The sequence below is a fragment of the Prionailurus bengalensis genome, chromosome E3 (assembly GCF_016509475.1).
Source record: "Prionailurus bengalensis isolate Pbe53 chromosome E3, Fcat_Pben_1.1_paternal_pri, whole genome shotgun sequence".
Classification (NCBI taxonomy): domain Eukaryota; kingdom Metazoa; phylum Chordata; class Mammalia; order Carnivora; family Felidae; genus Prionailurus; species Prionailurus bengalensis.
In genome coordinates, this window is record NC_057357.1 from 16,090,407 (window position 1) to 16,108,915 (window position 18,509).

At 42.0% G+C, this 18,509-nt stretch overlaps 1 protein-coding gene across 4 annotated transcripts in view; it reads right to left on the reverse strand.

Annotated features, from left to right (window-relative positions):
- Nucleotides 1-3,719: 3,719 nt before the first annotated feature.
- RABGEF1 (RAB guanine nucleotide exchange factor 1) overlaps nucleotides 3,720-18,509 on the reverse strand; it is a 62,168-nt gene continuing 47,378 nt past the window's right edge. For all 4 annotated transcript variants that reach the window (XM_043559883.1, XM_043559887.1, XM_043559886.1 and 1 more), the window contains exons 5-9: nucleotides 17,669-17,750; nucleotides 16,389-16,521; nucleotides 15,050-15,141; nucleotides 9,938-10,194; nucleotides 3,720-6,027 (exon numbers count right to left, since the gene is read on the reverse strand). In XM_043559883.1, the coding sequence (XP_043415818.1) occupies nucleotides 5,629-6,027; nucleotides 9,938-10,194; nucleotides 15,050-15,141; nucleotides 16,389-16,521; nucleotides 17,669-17,750 (963 nt within the window). In that variant the 3' untranslated portion in view covers nucleotides 3,720-5,628. The remainder of the gene's footprint in view (nucleotides 6,028-9,937; nucleotides 10,195-15,049; nucleotides 15,142-16,388; nucleotides 16,522-17,668; nucleotides 17,751-18,509) is intronic.

Here is an 18,509-nt window from a genome sequence, read left to right on the forward strand (position 1 = left end):
GACATGTAATTTGCAATTTTTTTTTCAGTCTCTAGCTTGTCCTTTTATTAACAGGATCTTTCATAGAACAAAAGTTTTAAATTTTGACTCAGTCCAATTTATCAGTTTTTTAAAAAAAAATGTTTTTGAGAGAGAGAGAAGCAAGTGGGGGAGAGGGGCAGAGGGAGAGAGAGAAAGAATCTCAAGCAGGCTCCATGCTCAGTGTGGAGCCCAGCATGGGGCTTGATCCCCTCCCATGGATCAGGACCTGAGCTGAAATTAGGAGATGCTCAACTGAGCCACCTAGGTGCCCCTGCTTTCTCCCCCCCACCTCCCCCCCGGTTATTGTAGTTTTCAGCTCTAACATTTCTATTTGGTTCTTCCTTATACCTTTGCTTTGCTGGGACTTTCTACATCTACATCTACTTTCTACATCTAAGCATGTTCATTTTAGCTCACTGATGCATTTTTATGATGGTGTCTTAAAATTTCTCATTAGATAATATCTTGAATAGAAGTGGTGAAGGTGGGCATCCTTGTCTTGCTCCTGGTCTTAGAGGAAGAGCATTCAATCTTTAACCATTATGATGTTAGCTGTGGGTTTTCTTATATGCCTTTGATTATGTTCTTGTTTTCTTCTATTCCTACTTTATTTTTTCAAGAAGTGTATTTAAGTGCTTTTTCTGCTTCAGTTGAGATGATCATATGGTGTTTGATCCCTTTATTCTGTTAATGTATTGCATTGATTGGTTTTTGTAGTTGAACCATTTTTGCATTCCAGGAATCAATCCCACTTGGTCATGGTGTATAATCCCTTTAATGTGTTATAGATGGCTACTTAGTTACTTTTGATGGGTAATATTTTGTTGAGAGTTTTTGCATTTATGCTCACCAGGGAAATTGGTCTATAGTTTTCTTTTCTCAGACTGTCCTCAGGCAATGCTGGACTCATAAGAAGTATTCCTTCTTCTTCAATTTTTTAGAAGAGCTTCAGAAAGATTGATGTCAGTTCTTTAAATGGTAGAACTCACCAGTGAAGCCATTTGGTCCTGGACTAAAATTATTATTTTTTAGTTTAAATTTTAGTTAATATACAGTGCAATATTGGTTTCAGAAGTAGACTTCAGTGATTCATCACTTACATACAACACCCAGTGCTCATCACAATAAGTGCCCTCCTTAATGCCCATCACCCATTTAACCCATCTCCCACCTGCTTCCCTCTGTCAATCCTCAGCTTGATCTCGATCATTAAGAGTCTCTTGTGGTTTGTTTCCCTTTCTTCTCCCCTCGACCCCTTTCCATATGTTCATCTGTTTCTTAAATTCCACATATGAATGAGATTTTTAAAGTTGTATTTTCCGGGGCACCTGGGTGGCTCAGTTGGTTGAGCGTCTGACTTCGGTTCAGGTCATGATCTCACAGTTCGTGGGTTCGAGCCCCGTGTCGGGCTCTGTGTTGACAGCTCAGAGCCTGGAGCCTGTTTCAGATTCTGCGTCTCCCTCTCTCTCTACCCCTCCCCTGCTTGCACTCTGTCTCTCTCTCTCTCAAAAATAAACATTAAAAAAATTTTTTTAAATTATATTCCCCCCCCCCCACTTTTACTAGCTATCATTTTACTGTGAAGGCTTTCCATCAACTGGGTGTCACTATAGTTCTTCCTCAAAATCGGTTGGTATAATGGTAACCTCCAATATGTGTGGGTTTATCTTGAGAGAGAGAGAGAAAGAGAGTGCAAGCTGGGGTGAGGGGTAGAGAGAGGAGAAAGAAAGAATCCCAAGCAAGCTCCACACCATCAGTGTGTAGCCTGATGTGGGGCTTGAACTCATAAACCACGAGATCATGACCTAAACCAAAACCAAGAGTTGGACACTGAACAGACTGAGCCATCCGGGCATGTGGGTTTTGTTTTGTTTTTTTTTTTTAATTACGTATTTATTCAATGTTTTTCACAATTCCTCTTCATTTTATTCAGAGTGCCCCCAAACTGTCCAATGGGACACCTTCCATCTGACTCCAATGTCCTATTGAGATATACCCATTAGTCTTAAAGTACTTTCTTGCTTTCAGACCAAAAAGATACTTTTCACTAATTTTTTAACTTACCTAGCTGTAGATCCAGCCTTTTCTCCACGGAAAATGCTGGATAAAGGGTGAGTGACGCTTGTTCCCACTCCCCAACTGGCCAAGATGCGGCTGTCAGCCAGCAAGCCATCAAATGCGCCATCATGTCTTGGTCCAATGCCCCATGCATGCATACCCAGCTGTGACTGTTCCTGAGGGGCTACAGTGGCTAGAGTGGAAGCGGTAAGACCAAGATCTCATCCAGGAGGGTGGTGGGAGGTAGGACTATGCATGAACCGAGGCTCTAAGCTGCACTGTGCATGCTCCATTGTCCCCTCAGACTTCACTCAAAAACATGAATCCAAAGACAACATTAAGAATATCCAAGATGGCAGAGACAGAACATTAAAGCCCAAGCGCAGGGACTTCTGAGCACAGGTCCGAGTATGTCTTCTGTTTCTCAATTTTGTATTTTTTCCCATATAAATCCTAAAAGCTCTTGCTGTTTGATTTATAGGTTTCTATAGTAAACACAATTTTCCCATCGTATTTGCTAACTGGACAGTTATGAGATACAGAAATATCATTTTGTACTGTTGCTTTTGATGGCTACTTCTCATGTCATATCTCACCATTTTAGTGAAATGTAATGTTTCCATATCAGTTCTCTTGGGCTTTCTTTTTTTTTTTTTTAAACTTTTTTTTTCAACGTTTATTTTTGGGACAGAGAGAGACAGAGCATGAACGGGGGAGGGGCAGAGAGAGAGGGAGACACAGAATCAGAAACAGGCTCCAGGCTCTGAGCCATCAGCCCAGAGCCTGACGCGGGGCTCGAACTCACAGACCGCGAGATCGTGACCTGGCTGAAGTCAGACGCTTAACCGACTGCGCCACCCAGGCGCCCCTCTCTTGGGCTTTCTAAGTAGAAAAAAGCACCTATACATAGCTATCACTTGAGCACTTAGCACTGCTAGGTACTGTTGTATGTCATCTAATCCCCAGAAGCCCTTGAAGCTGGTGTGATCGTCACACCCGATTCACAGATTGGGTATGTGAAAGAGCAGAGACTTGCCCAAGGCCAAAGAACTAATATCTACGTGTTAGCCAAAATTTCAAAGCCAACCGCAAGCCTCAACCACGAGGCTAGAACATTTTCTACATAGGTTAGGTTAAGCCCCCTTCATTTCTGTTTGAAGACTGAGTACCTGGGGTAAAACTTTCAGAAAAGCGCTAATGGCAGTGACAGCAAACATCTTTCTCTTGTTCTTGATTTTAACTGGAATGTCTCCAATGCTTCATTTTTAAGTGTGATACTGACGGTTGTGGCTTAAAACAGAAACCTTTGCAACATGAGGATATTAGTAATGTAGCTTTTCCTAAAATAAAGAACTAAAACTCAATCTAGCTGAAAGAGGGATGGATCATGAGACTCTGTTAATATGGGTTTCCGTTCCAAAGGTTTATTCCAATCACGTTTATAGTACATAAAATAGCGATACTCTCTTGTTGAGAAGACAGAAAATGTGGCCACAGTGTTGATGCCAACTTAAGAGAAATATAAGCCTCTACCTAAGGCAAGATTTCCTATCTACAGAATTCAACTAATATGAGACATGTACAAAGAAATCAATTCAACAGCTTCCCTTAAAGATATGCAAGAAATCAAAAGAAGACAGTTTTTGTGGGAGGCTGATATGCACATTTTATTTAACAAACATAATGTACAAGACTAAAAGAACTGTATATATTCCCAGGAGAATTCAGAGTGTGTATACCTGGATTAGCACCTAGAAAGTACATAGAAAAGAACAACGGAAAAGGGAGAAAGCTTTCTACAAAAATCACTTGGGCTCGGGTTTCTAAATGCAGATTCTCACTGGCATCGGATAGTAACTCCTCGCACTCCACATGAGCTCAGTGATCGGCTGACTCGGTTAACTGCTTCACGCCTTTAGCGCTTCGTGACAACAGGTATGTCAACCTCATGGCTCTTACGGGGAAATTTAAGTAAAGGATACAAAGTTTTATACTCACCCTAGTTTTATTCCAAAATTACTGCACTACAAATCTGTGTGGTACACTGTTAGGAAGATACTGAGATACTGCTTGTGTCATGTGACCTTGTTTCAGAACGATGCCCTGGAATTATGCACAATTTCACAGCTACGCTGATAATCTATAGAAATCACTGACTGGAAGGAGGATCATACGTGGCGTATTTAGGTTATGAAGGGTTCCGTTAGGATTAAAACGGTTCCACACTGCCAGTGGCTGTAAAGCCTCAGTTATCAGTTGACCGCACTGTGCATTTAATACAATATTCTTTGGTTACATCACATTAACCACAAGGAGGACAGCTTCCTTGTCTACATAATAGATTAGTGGTTCTCAACTGAGGGCAAATTTGCGCCCACTCCACCCTGGAAACATTTGGCGATGTCTGGAGGAGATTTTTCACGACTCTGCGGGTTGCCACTAGTGTCTAGTGGGTATCGAGGCCAGGAATACTGCTAAACGTCCTGTAATGCACAGGGAAGCCCTCATAACAAAAAGTCCTCAGGCCCCAAATGTCAGTAGCACTGAGGTGGAGAAACCCTGAAAGAGGTTTATATGACATGCGTCCGGGTTGCCCATAGAGTCAAAGGTCTGCTGCAGACGGAGGCAGAAAGAAGGGTGCTACAGCTCTGAGGAGTTCCCCATCGGCTCTCGCCAGTGGAGGCCCGTTCACTCCTGTCTTCTGATCTAGACCCAGGACCAGCTCCTTTACGAAGACCTCTATAAATACCTCCCGAATGAGTGGAGGACGACGGTGCAAGAGGCATCGTTCAAAGTCTTCAAATGACTATCTTGAACAGTAACTTTATACGACCTAAAAATTATTCTGAACCTCAATGGTGTCATAGTCCCTGACTGATTATACAGAACCTCAAAGTTAGGCTAACATATTGTTAGAGGTGGAGTCAATATTTTAAGGGCAGTATGTCTAATGTTTCTAGATTCATTTAAGTGGGGCAAACCAAATAAAATGGTGTTAAAGGCAAACATTCAATATACTTCATTTTAAACTAAAAAAATTAACGCATGAAACGCCATGCACAGCAGACACCATTCCTTTTTTTTTTTTTTTACATATTTACAATTTTACATATTTACTTATCAATATATCTTCTATCTTTACAATTATAAAATTATTTCAAACTGTAGAAGAGTGGTACCATACATTTTGTAGCATTCATTTGTTTTATCCTTTAAAGGCAATTATTTACCCAAATCCAAACCACAGTGAATGCCACAGAGGAAGCACGTAGGAAAATCATGGACAAAAAATAGATTTAGACAAAACTTTCACATAAGACTTAAATGAATCTATTTCAGTAACTCAAATAAATAGTATTTTATTATTTACTAAGCTTCCCCTGCCAGGAAAAACAAAACAAAACAAACAGAACAATCCCCACAGACTGTACCTTTAAAAACGCTCTGGCATTTATAAGCATTAAGTTATAGTCTAGATCCCAATCATGGACTGTAGTAAGGGCTAGCTACAATTTAGGCTCAAATAAATACTACCCATGTAAATATTTATCATCCTGCATAAACTTGAGGTTGCAATGGTGGAGGAAGTTTATCATTTTCAACATTTTCAGAGTCAATAGCTGCTAAAGATTGATTCGGGGGCTTAATTTCGAGTGGATATTTCTCAACAATGTCTTGAACCTCTTTTGCAATTCCATCTGTCCACTCTATGAGGTCTTTTTCAAGTTTCTTGGCTTCACTCATGATCCTTTCTTGCCGTTCATTCAACTGAGACAGAAGATCCAAGTTCTTATACATTTGCTTAACCCCTAAGCAAGCATCAGGAGACCAATTCTCAGATTCTTGCTTCCTGGGAGAAGTCTGGCCGGACATGTATCGATCAAAATCTTCCTGACTTAAATTCAAAGACTGAGCATCTAACTTCTCAATGAAAGCCACAGCACAGCACTAGAAAAAACCAGAAGGTTATTTACTATAGCCATAAGGGGAAAGGTACAAATATTCAAATACATCTTTTAAAATCCTTTTATTATGGTGAATTTAAAACAATCAAAAGTAGGATGGGGCACCTGGGTGGCTCGGTCGGTTAAGCGTCCGACTTCGGCTCAGGTCATGATCTCACGGCCCATGAGTTTGAGCCCCGCGTCGGGCTCTGTGCTGACCGCTCAGAGCCTGGAGCCTGTTTCAGAGTCTGTGTCTCCCTCTCTCTCTGCCCCTCCCCTGTTCATGCTCTGTCTCTCTCTGTCTCAAAAATAAATAAACGTTAAAAAAAAAAAAAAAAAAAAGGTAGGAAAAAACAGGTAATGACCCACCATGGACTTCAGCTTCAAAAATTACCAACTCAGAGGCACTTGGGTGGCTCAGTCGCTTGAGCCTCAACTTTAGCTCAGGTCATGAGCTCAGCCCTACATTGGGCTCCCTGCTGTCAGTGCAGAGCCTGCTTCAGATCCTCTGTACCTCTCTCTCTGCCCCTTCCCTGCTTGCACTCTTTCAAAAATAAATAACCAAACAAAACAAAATTAACAACTCACAGCAAATCTCTTTCTTTCTTTCTTTCTTTCTCTTTCTTTCTTTCTTTTCCTCCCTTCCTTCCTTCCTTCCTTCCTTCCTTCCTTCCTTCCTTCCTTCCTTTTATTGACTCATTTATTTTAAGGGAGAGAGAGTGTGAGCACACCCGAGCAGGGGAGAGGCAGAAAGAGAGAGAATCTTAAGCAGGCTCCATGCCCAGCACAGAGCCCGATGTGGGGCTTGACCTCACAACCATGAGATCATGACCTGAACCAAAATCGAGAGCTGGATGCTTACCTGAGCCACCCAGGCGTCCCAATTATGTTTCCTTATACTCCCACCTGAAATAATACATTTCTTCCTTAGGAAAAAAAAAAAAGTTGCATTGCAAACTCCCATTGAGTCTGTGAGAAATTCAGTCCTCTCCTTGGGTTGTTCAAAGGTCTAGGGGTCTTATACAGAGTGAAACGTCGGGGGAGGCACCTTCAGTGTTTGTTCCACACTGGCTACTGAGTTTCCCGTGGACAAAAACTGAATGATTCCTCAAACTCGGAGACTCTCTGCTTCCCTGCCATGTTGCAGGGAAGAGGAACCACTGTTGGGACTGGGAGCTCTAGGGCCAAGTGACTGGGGAACATATCCCATAAAGCCATTCCCCTTTGAGGTCTTGCCAGCCCCACAATGCTCACTCAGGGCCTGGCCAGCTACTGGGCACATCAGCAGGTACTGGAGTGGCACACAGACCTCTGGTCCTCTAAGGACCTGTGGTCCTTTAACATCAAGTGGCTGAAAGAACAGGCTTTGAAATCAAGCAACCTGAGTTGTCACCTCCGTCATATGTTGGCCAGGAGTTTTTGTGAGCCTGGGGAAAGTTACCTACTGTCTCTGGGGCTCCTGTATCTGTAAAACGGGAAATACCACCCAGATTTATTGTGAGAATGAAGCAATCCAGCACATGTAATGTGCTTAGCTCACAGGTCGGCAGTAAGAAATGAACAAACGGGAGCAATTATTAGTACAGAAATCCTTGGGCAAATGCTCAGTGAAACAGACATCTGTTGGCTATACTTTCTCATATTGATTTAATTTTTTTACAAAGAAAATGAATTTTCACATTTTCTTAAAAAACTATTTTCACAAGAAAGACATGCAATATAAACAGAGGGAAACAGGCAGCTCTCAGAATTTCTTCTGAGAACTCATTCCCAGGATCCAACATTATTACACATAAAAAAGGGAATCACCTTTTTGAGGAATATTTAGCAAATCTACTACAACGGACTCATCTGACAAGAATGGGCCCATCTGACCCTGCCACGCAGGTGCCAACGGTGTCCGTGGATGTGCTGCAGTCCCTGGAGAGAGGAGGAATCTAAGAGGATTCTAACATTCCTGGCATGGATGGATGCTATTGCCCCAAGTGGAAACAGTGTATATGAGAAAGGAGAAAAACATTTGGTGGGGAAGCAGGTTTAGTTTTGAAAAAATTAAATCTGAGGCCCAATAAATAGCCAGAAGTGGAGCTCAGCAGGAGGGCAAACGGGTGACGTGTGTGTGTCATCACTGTGCAGATGACGGCAGAGCTGCCAACAGAGCAGACAGCCTAGGGAGAGAGATGCATAGAGGACAGCACCCCATGGAAAAACCCAACTTGAGAAGACACAAAGCTCACAAGGAGACAAGTAAGGAGTGGAACTCTGAAATCCAAAGGCAGGAACTTCTAGAACAAAGGAGTTACCAAGAATGTTAAAGAAGTAAGATGAAGGCTGACAGTTTTCATGGGATTTGACTTCTGCTGGAGCAGTTTCACTGGAGCAGAGGGATCAGAAGCCGGACTCTGAATCAGCAAGAGGACGGAGACATAAGGTGCTAACAGGGCTGTAGGTCAAGGTGCTGGGAAGCTGCAGGGAAAAGGTGAGCCAGCAGCCTCCACTGTTGACCACCAGGACGACCCTCAAACACCTCCCAGCCCTGCTCATTTCTCTACTACCAGCCACGTCTCCATCTTCATAATTCTCAGGGATTTTCCACACTCTCTCATGTTCTCTAGATAAAGAACTAAATCCAAAAGGCTCTTCCTGGCAGTCAAGTGCATGTTTTCACTTTTGTTAAGAAATGCTTACTTCAGCTAAACTTTTGGGGGGAGTTTAGTTTAAACCACCATGTGTCTGGGAGGATGAAAAATACCACAAATAATGGAACAAGCATCATTTTGAAAAAGGGCATTCCCAGGATGGGCTAAATGGGTGATGGGTATTAAGGAGTGCACTCGGATGAGCACTGGGTGTTGTATGTGATGAACCACTGAATTCTACATTTAAAACTAATATTACGGTGTATGTTAACTAACTGGAATTTCATAAGAGCTTGAAAAAAGAAAAAGAGTATTCCCAACTCCCTGCAAACCACATCCCGAGATGCTGCAACAACAGTAATGAGCAGCTGAATGCCACGGCTGAGGGTGAGGTTAACCGGGGCAGGTCTAGGTTTTGAAGCACTGGAAATTTATACACTTTTGGGAACCCACTTAAAGGAAAACAAAATACAGAATCAGGCACAAAAGTGAATACATATTTAGCATTTAAAAATAAATCACAACAAATTTCTGGAAGCTTGGGAGATTCAAGCTTGTCTTTTTAGTTTCAAATGTCTTTTTAGACAATTTACTAGAAATGCTGCCTTATGTAACCTGGTTTCCTCTCCCTATTACCCTGTACAACTTCCTACCCAGGAAAGAAGGCACATAAGGTATTCTGAGGCTCAAATCCATTAGTAAATCTAGTCTAAAGCAAACAAACAAAAGTTAAGTGGTCAGTAAAAGGAAGTATTCAGCCTTACAACTTAGATACACATATTTTAATGCCATCTTGCCTAGAATCAAGTAGCACGGTTAACAACAGTTGAAAATCATTTCACGTCCTCTAAACTGACCCTTGCCTAAAATCTCAGGATTCAGTTCTAAGAGATCATTTATAGAAATAAAGCAAAAAATAATTCTTAAGTCTTTCAATAAAGAAATCAAAGTCCATGATCTGATTTATTCATGGTTGAAACAACCCAACTAAGTGAATGGCCCTTTTAACCAGGACCTGGGCAAGTGATGGCCAACAGCAACAGACACTCCTCCACGTGACTATCGTGTTTCCTGTAAGAGGATCACAATCTCTGGTCAAGTACTGAGAGGTGGGGTGTTTGCCCGGCCCAGTCGTGTGCTATGTGACAGCAAGCAAGCATCTTTAGCTTTACTGATTCCTCAACTCACGGGCAGTAAACTGTCACAGGCCTGTGAGTGATGTGTCACATCCCTAAAATGGTTCCTCTCTGTAACTCCAGGAAATCAAATCCTTACCAGATTGGTGAAATAGTAGCCATCCTCTCCAGTCATCAATCGGCTTGGGTTGCAGAAGCGGGTGATATACTGGATATTGGACTGAAGGCGTGGGGGGTTGCCCTTCAAAACAATGTAGATGAGAGTGGGTAAAAAGTCATCAGCTGACGCTGGCTCGTTCTTGGTGATCTTAATGGCATTGAAGATGTGCTTGCTACACTTGGTGATGCAGGCCAACTTATCTCGAGGTACACGCTTAGAATCCATTTCAATGATATCTATAAAGCAGAAAAGACACTGCTTCCAATGAGAAAATGATTACATTAAAGAAGTATTAGAATAATCATTTTTTAATCTATCAAATTACAGAGGTTAACCCTTTCTCCACCAGGTAACTTAGTATATAAAAAACTTTGACCACAGAAACTGTAAACACTAGCTCATCATTACAGAATGTGTAACCAGGCACAGAACCACAGACCAGCCATTATATGCATTATTTCTGTGCTCCACAAGCCTATTTCTTTTCCATCCTCAGATTGTACAATGGATACTACTTGTAGGAAGGGAACTGAGGTTCAGAGAAGTTCCATAATTTGCCCAAAATTATATAGACAGCCAGTGACAGAGGGCAGATTCAAGTCTGATTCTCTAACGCATGCCTTTAACCACAATGGTGAACTGCTTATGAGCTCCTTGGAAAATTAAGAGCGTTTTTCCTGCTTCTGTTCCTCTAATACACTGTAAAAGTCAGTTTAGGAAGCCTACTGCTTTTTAGAAAGGTGGGTACTATACAAAGCACCATTGTATTGGATATAAAAATACAGCTGCTAAAATCTATCACACATATAGTCCATAGCGGCCAGTCCCCACGGCATATAAATCTCCACCAGCTACAAACACCTACAGCACTTTTATGACATTTATAACCTACTAGTTAGCACAGGGGATAAAGCAAGGGTATACATTTACTCTCATTCATTTCCCTCAGAGAAAAATTACTTCACTGCCCCAAACTACCACTAACTGGTAGGCTCTTGCAAATGGACACCCTGTGCCACAAAGACCGGGAGGTAGGGAGGAGTTCAGCACCACTAGAACAACAGAAGAGGAAGGAGGGAGTGCGCCTCTGGATAGGCGTTTCTGCCTGCCATCTGGAGCAACGTGAAAGAAGAGAGCTGAGGCAGGTTAATTTGAAAGCAATTTCTGGTCAACAGCAGGAACAAAAGTTTCTGATTTAGGTGGGGTGATGGCGCATGTCACAGTTCTTTCTGCTCCCAGCTCTCATCCCGGAGGTCGGTTACTGGGAGGAATCCTCACGGACCACCAGCCATGGAAGACTAACGTATGGGACAGAAACACCCGACAGCGCAGAGGCTGTATTTTAACTTCCTAATGCTTCTAGTCCCTGTACATACATGTCTATTGTATGCTTTTGCTTATTTTATGGTTTAGTTCCTTTACTCTTTTAATGATGGGTTGTAATTATTGTTACTATGTCTCAAACTATTTTTTCTATTTGAGTAGAATGTATGTAAAAAAGATCTGGGGCAGGGGGGTGCCTGGGTGGCTCAGTTAGTTAAGCGTCTGACTTTGGCTCCACGATTTGTGGGTTTGAGCCCTGTATCAGGCTTTGTGCTGACAGCTCAGAGCCTGGAGCCTGCTTCAGAGTCTGTGTTTCCCCCTCTCTCTCTCTGCTCCTCCCCCCTCCTCTCTCTCAAGAAAAAACATTAAGAAAAAAAAATTTTTGAGACTTTTTAAAAACTGTTTTTACTACTGTTTTTATCCTGTTTAGCTTTCTACCTTTATTGTTGGCTTTTATTTTTTATTTTAAACCTTTCTCTCATTTTAAACCACTCTCTCATTATTTATCCTTTAAGTTTTGTTTAAAAAAAGTTTTAAAGTTTATTTTTCTGGGAGAGAGAGGGAGGGAGGGAGGGAGGGAGGGAGGGAGGGAGAGAGAGAGAGAGAGAGAGAATGCGTGTGCACATGAGCATGCAAATAGGGGAGGGGCAGAGAGAGGGAGACACAGAAACCGAGGTAGGTTCCAGCCTTAGAGCTGTCAGCACAGAGCCTGACACAGGGCTAGAACCGGTGAACTGTGAGATCATGACTGAGGCGAAGTCAGATACTTAGCTGACCGAGCCACCCAGGTGCTCCTATTCTTTAAGTTTTGTGTTTTTTTTTAATGTTTATTGATTTTTGAGAGAGAGAGAGAGAGACAGAGCGTGTGCGGGGGAGGAGGAGAGACAGAGGGAGATACAGAATCCGAAGCAGGCTTCAGGCTGTGAGCTGTCAGCACAGAGTCCGACGTGGGGCTCGAACCCACAAACCGTGAGATCATGACCTGAGCCGAAGTTAGATGCTCTACTGACTGAGCCAAATGGGGCATCTGGCTGGCTCAGTTGGAGGAGCATGGGACTCCTGATCTTGGCGACATGAATTTGAGCCCCATGTGGGATGCAGAGATTACTTAAAACTTAAAAAAAAAAAAAAAAAAGTGAGTTACGTGAATTACTTTTTATCTGGATGCATGTAGCTGCCACTGCCAAGAGGGAGGGCCAAGAGTGTAAAAAGAGAAGGGAAGGGAAAAGAAAAAAAAGTAAAGAGGGAAGGGGGTATAGATTTCCGTCACACTCTTTGTCCTGCAGCAACCCCTCCTCTAGTATCCTTTAGTCTGAAGGAAGTTTTCTGGGGGGAACTCTTTTGGACCCCCACCCCCCCATGTGTAGCTAGTTCCATGATTTGCATTGCTCTAAAGCCTAAAGGAGGAGATCCGGGAGGAAATAACAACAGGAAACTCACCACTGTATTAATTCTTCGAGCAATGATTTCCTGCCCTAATCTGTCTGCTCTTATTTACTTTTCAGAATCCTCAGATAACTGCTTTGTGTCTGCCATCCAGGGCTTTTATTGTAGTCAGTAGGAAAGACAGGCTGAGGGTGGGTCCTCCATCTTAGCAGAAGTCTTAGATTTATCGTTCAAGAAGTTTTGTAAACAAAGTAGGCTGTAGCTCCAAGTCATGATCCCTCAACCTTGGCACTAATGAGATTTTGGACTGGATAATTTTTTTTTTTTTTTTTTTGTAGGGGACTGTCCTGTCTTGCATGATGTTTAATAGCATCCGTGGCCTCCACTTCTAGATGACAGATGTCAACTGAAACGGAAAATGCCTTATTCGGTATATTTATCAACAAAACTGACAGTGCTGATTGGTAGCACCTGGGACAATGTAGAGACATTTAACTGATGTCTCCATATTTAAGACCACTGTTACAGAGTGTCCTCTCTGGGACTCCTGTACTTAGGCTAACAACTTCAGATTAGGAACACAGTGATCATTAGAACCTTTGGCCCTCATAGAGGCAGAACGTATCTGTACTTGGATTGGCAAGATATGGGGGTTAAGATGAGGAAGAGTAAGAAGGCTTTTAAAATTTTATGGCCAGGGGCGCCTGGGTGGCTCAGCTGGCTGAGTGTCTGACTCTTGGTTTTGGGTCAGGTCATGATCTTATGGTTTGTGGGTTCCAACCCACATCAGGCTCTGTGCTGACAGTGTGGTGCCCACTTGGGATTCTCTCTCTCTCACTGCTGCTGCTGCTGCTGCTGCTGCTTCTTCTTCTTCTTCTCTCTCTCTCTCTCTCTCTCTCTCTCTCTCAGAGTAAACATTAAAAAATAAAATCTTGTGGCCAAATTTCTACTACTAAAATATCTCTTCAAACTCCAACGCAGATGACTTGAGAGAAAAAAGTTTCATCTCTCAAATTCTATTAACAAACTGTTGATGTATTAAAATCCTCTTAGTTCTATTCTTAAGCAAACAATGGTCTGGCTCCTGTAGTTTCTGGTTTTATAAGGTCTATCCTATGGCATTTCAGAAAAGAGTCCCAAACATAAACTCCTTTGAAGTACTTTAAACATAAACCAATTGGTCTTGAACTTGGTAAGAGTCTTTGGGAAAAAACACAAGTACGATGTCCATATCCAGGCTTCTCACCTTCAATCTCTTATGATGTTCCCTGAGCAAAAGGTAGGAGTGGGGGTGGGCCTTGACCCAAAGGAGTCAATTCATGAAGCCTATAACACAGCCTTGCAGAAAAGCTTTGAACAACAAAGATGACAGAATTTAGCTAGGCCAGTTAGACTCTGCAAGGGGAATTACAGAAAACAATTCATTTAACAACAGGAGTTAAAATGCAGAGATATACAAAGAGAAGCAGAACCTGAAAGAGTGCAAGAATCACGTTAACAGCAGATATCCCAGTCCCCAGAGGGGTTGTGGAGCTAAGTTTCCGTGAGAGTGTGGCTTCCTTTCCTACCTTGATAATCTCTTAAGTAACCCCCTATTTCTTCCTGTAACATGAGTGAGTCTCTAATTCTTACAACCAAAGGAGCCTACCTAACGGTTTGCCTCCAACACTGCTAATAGCAGCTGAGCAACTAACTTTCTTTCCCAGCAGAATTTCACTAACAATCTCTAAATGGGCAAGTCTTTCCAACTCTTCTGAATTGAGGAGAAGCTGGCCTAGGTTGGATGTCTTCTCTAGTAGGAGCAATTTGTTTTGGTTCTTTGCTTTTTTAAAATTTTCGTGGGCTATTTCTGCTGGGCTATTCCTATGACTAAGAAACAGAAACCTTATTAGGTGCCTGGAGCTGTCCAGGACGCTGGAACCACATCAATTCAGGGCACTTCATTTACTTCTTAGACAAACCAGAAAAATAATCCAAAGCACACCTCTAATTAGCCAATTAGAGAGACATCATTTTAATATGTAACTTCAGCTCGGGGAGTACCTTGTACCACCAACTCCCTTCCTCCCTCTAAAATTATTTTGAATATACAAATGCCACTGAGTTTTAAGAAATTAGCCTTAGCTGCATTTGACCTTGGTTTAGTTCAATGCCCAAGAAATAAGAGACCCTGGTCACAGAAAATAAAGGGGAAATGTAGTTTACCTGCTAATGTGAATGCTTCAAATTTATAAAACTAGCACTCTTGCAAAACGCTTTTCCCACATTCCAATATACCTTTAGCAATATACCTTACTGTCTGGCTGCTCACTGACTTAAGTATGGATTTATGTTAACTTCAAGGAGAAACACCCAGATAAGAAAGCTCTCAGTTTCACTGACCTGTGATTGCTTTCACCACCATATCAGATACTTCGGAAATTTCTTCATTAACAGGGACGCAAAGCATCTGAGGTGTAACCCAGTGCAGGGCTCTACAAAGAGGGAAAGACAGTAAAAATCCCAAGAATACACTGCAGCCATTTGTCTTGTCATGTCCTTCAGTTAAGGGGAAATATGGGACACCACTGACTAATGAGGCCATTGTAGGCCCAAGCATATCGCTGCTGAACATATTAGGGGTTGAGCTGAAGTAACTAGAATCCTTAAATGAGGCTTCTCTTCGGCACTTATCACAAGGAAAGCAGAAGACAACTTTACTGGTTGAAATGAGATTATACTGAGGCTGAAGAGATATTTGAGGATAAAGATCTGAGAAGAATCTGCTGCTTCCTCTCTTCACTGTCCATCACCCTTAATGTCCACTTAGGCTCTGCCTTCAACTTATGAGACTGAGTAAGAGGTCAACAAGTGTGTGTCGCCCTAGTCTGAATCACTGAATTTCCTGGCCACACCCTAGCTTCCCAGCAGAGACTCTGCTGCTGACCCTCACCGGTTGTCTGACAAATGCTCTCACCCTGCATGTCAGTCCAAAGCCCATCTAGCTCCTTCTGGCTCCATCTGTCACGTTCCCAATACCAAGTCCTCACTTCTGGGGTGACACTACCAAGAACAGATCTACCAATTACCAGCCCCACTGTCTGGGAACACCGTTTGGATTCCTAGGCCCCCTCCTCCAGAAACACCTGTGCACAAGCAACCTCAGACCTATTCCCACATTTAGAAGGCCTATTTCCTAAGTGTTTCACTGCCACCAGAATAGAGCCCTGGGGGAATAGAGCCCACTCTACTGCCCATGGAAGATTAAGCACTTTGGGAAGTGTTATCAACCCAGTGCTGGGGGAGGATGTGATTGGAGGAACAGCTAAATAAGGAGCACCACTGGTTGGGGGGTGGGTGGGAATAATGACACCTTAATATGGGTATGTCCAGCTTAACTTCCTGCCTCACAAGACGGGACAAAGCAATGAGAAGTAATGAAATTTCCACCTGTTCCTTGGAAGTTTTGGAGATTTTGAAACAATCTCAAACACTGGATCTGCTTCTCATCTAAAGCTGCTGAAGTCAGAAGGATAAGCAAGAAGGTGATTCCAGGCCTTTCCTCCTAGCAATTTACCATATTCCTGGTCTTTCTACACCACAAAGAAGCTCAGTGCTAAGGATGGCCGGTCCCTTTGCTGTTATTTGCTCTCAAGGTTTGAATGCAAGTGCTCTGTTCTCCCACAACGTGTTCTTCCCATGGTAGGTAGTAAACACAAGACAAAGCAAAACAACCAACTACCGGATCCTCTTTTGAATAGCGAGATCTTTCTTCTCATCATCGGTAGTTTCTGGACAGAACACATACTTATAGAGACGAGTCATGATGTACTTTTCGATTTGATCCATTATCTTCTCAACTTTTTCCGGAGGCACTGAAATATCCAAATGGACATAAAAGCTCAAGAGAGGGATGGACAGTTTAAATTAAGAATATGTTTTCATAGTTTTTCTGACATAGCAGAAAACTAATTTACTAGTGAATACATTAAATATACCCAGAAACAAAAGTACAAGATGTTACATTAAAAAATATCCTTTAGGGGCGCCTGGGTGGCTCAGTCGGTTAAGTGTCTGACTTTGGCTCAGGTCATGATCTCACAGTTTGTGAGTTCGAGCCCTGCGTCAGGCGCTGTGCTGACGGCACAGAGCCTGGAGCCTGCTTCAGATTCTGTGTGTCTGTCTCTTTGTCCCTCCCCCACTCATGCTCTGTCTCTCTCTCTCTCAAGAATAAATAAATATTTTTAAAAATCTTTTTAAATAAAAAAATAAAAAATACCCTTTAAAACCTTAACCTCAATTTTTGGGACTGCCTCTCACAGAACTGCCAGTTCTAACCTAAGCTGCTTGGCAGGACCTAATAGGTTGCATGCCTTGCCAAGTGGGAAGACATCAGCATGGCTCCCACCCTATTGCTACATTAGAAAAGCACTTGAAATTCCAAAAACAGAATGACAGCAACCCACTCTTCCATTTTTTCTGAGGTTTACTATAAAACCTTGGAGATTTGGAGGTGTACAGGTGGGGCTTATTTCTCATTTATACATGTATGCTAAGTATATCCTAAAACCCAACATCAATGGAAGTCAAATTCAAGAAAATCTCGAAAACCCTACAGCTCTAAGTCCCTGATTCTCAATTTTTATTCCACCCCCACCCATCTGAGGAATACATAATCATGAAAAATGACTCACCATAATGGTGATTCCAAGATGGGGGTTTCATTTAGAAGCCTCCTAAATGGGTTTTAATCGACTCTGCCCCTACCCCTAGTGGAATTATTAAACATTGTTCAATAAATTACCTAACTGCTGTGATTACTTTGGAATGGTACACATGGTGGTATTGAAAGACACTCTAAGGATAAGACCAGCTACCAGGATGTCAGTGGAGTCATTTATAGGACAGACTTGGCAAACCAGCCAGGCCATCAGAGAAACAGAGAAAGTTCTAAAAGACTCAAAGGTCAGACTCTGTACAACTGACCAGCAATCCCTTAATGGCTGGCTACCAAAGTATTACCTTTTCCACGAGTCTGCATTCTTTCAGTCACATTCTGGTAAAAATCCTGAGTAAACTCTGATTGTTCCTCAATGCTTAAATCCTGAAAAAAAGGGACAAAGAGGTTGCTTGGTAGCTGAAGAAAGATCACGCATAAAGCTCTAAATTTTATAAAGTTTCCAAAATCCACTCCTTAATTGGTGCTAATCTCAAAAGTACCTACCAATTATATAACCCTGTAGAAAAGAAAAGTCTGTCCTGTAATGTTATTTACAACACCCCATGACCTCTTATTTCTTCTGATGTATATATGTATTCCTACATGGGTATAATGCATACTTTGATAATTTACACACTTATGTGCATTTCTATTTATCTGATCTACTTAATCATTTTTGGTGGCTTTCTCACATCCCATTATATTAAATGATGTATTTAACCAGTCTCTACCACTGTGCATTCGGGTTCCTCTCTTTTTTTGCACTATTATGTACAATTGTGTGGACTGTTTCTCTTGGGTTATTCTTTGTGATACATTTTCAAGAGTGACATTAACAGTTCAATAAATATGAACAACTTTGTATCTCTAAGTATCTACTGCTAGATTGCAATCCTCAGAACCTCCCAATGCAGAGTCATTAGCCATGTATGTGTATTTATTTCTCTAGGGCCCCTACAATAATGGTCTTCATAATTTTTATTTGGGTTTACTCATTATGTGGTATAATATGTATACTTATTCCCTACTTTCTTTTCAAGAATAAAGTCTACATAAAATATAAACACAGTTCAGAGAGCCCAGGTGGCTCATGAGTTCATGAGTTCAAGCCCTGCATCGGGCTCTGTACTGACAGCTCAGAGC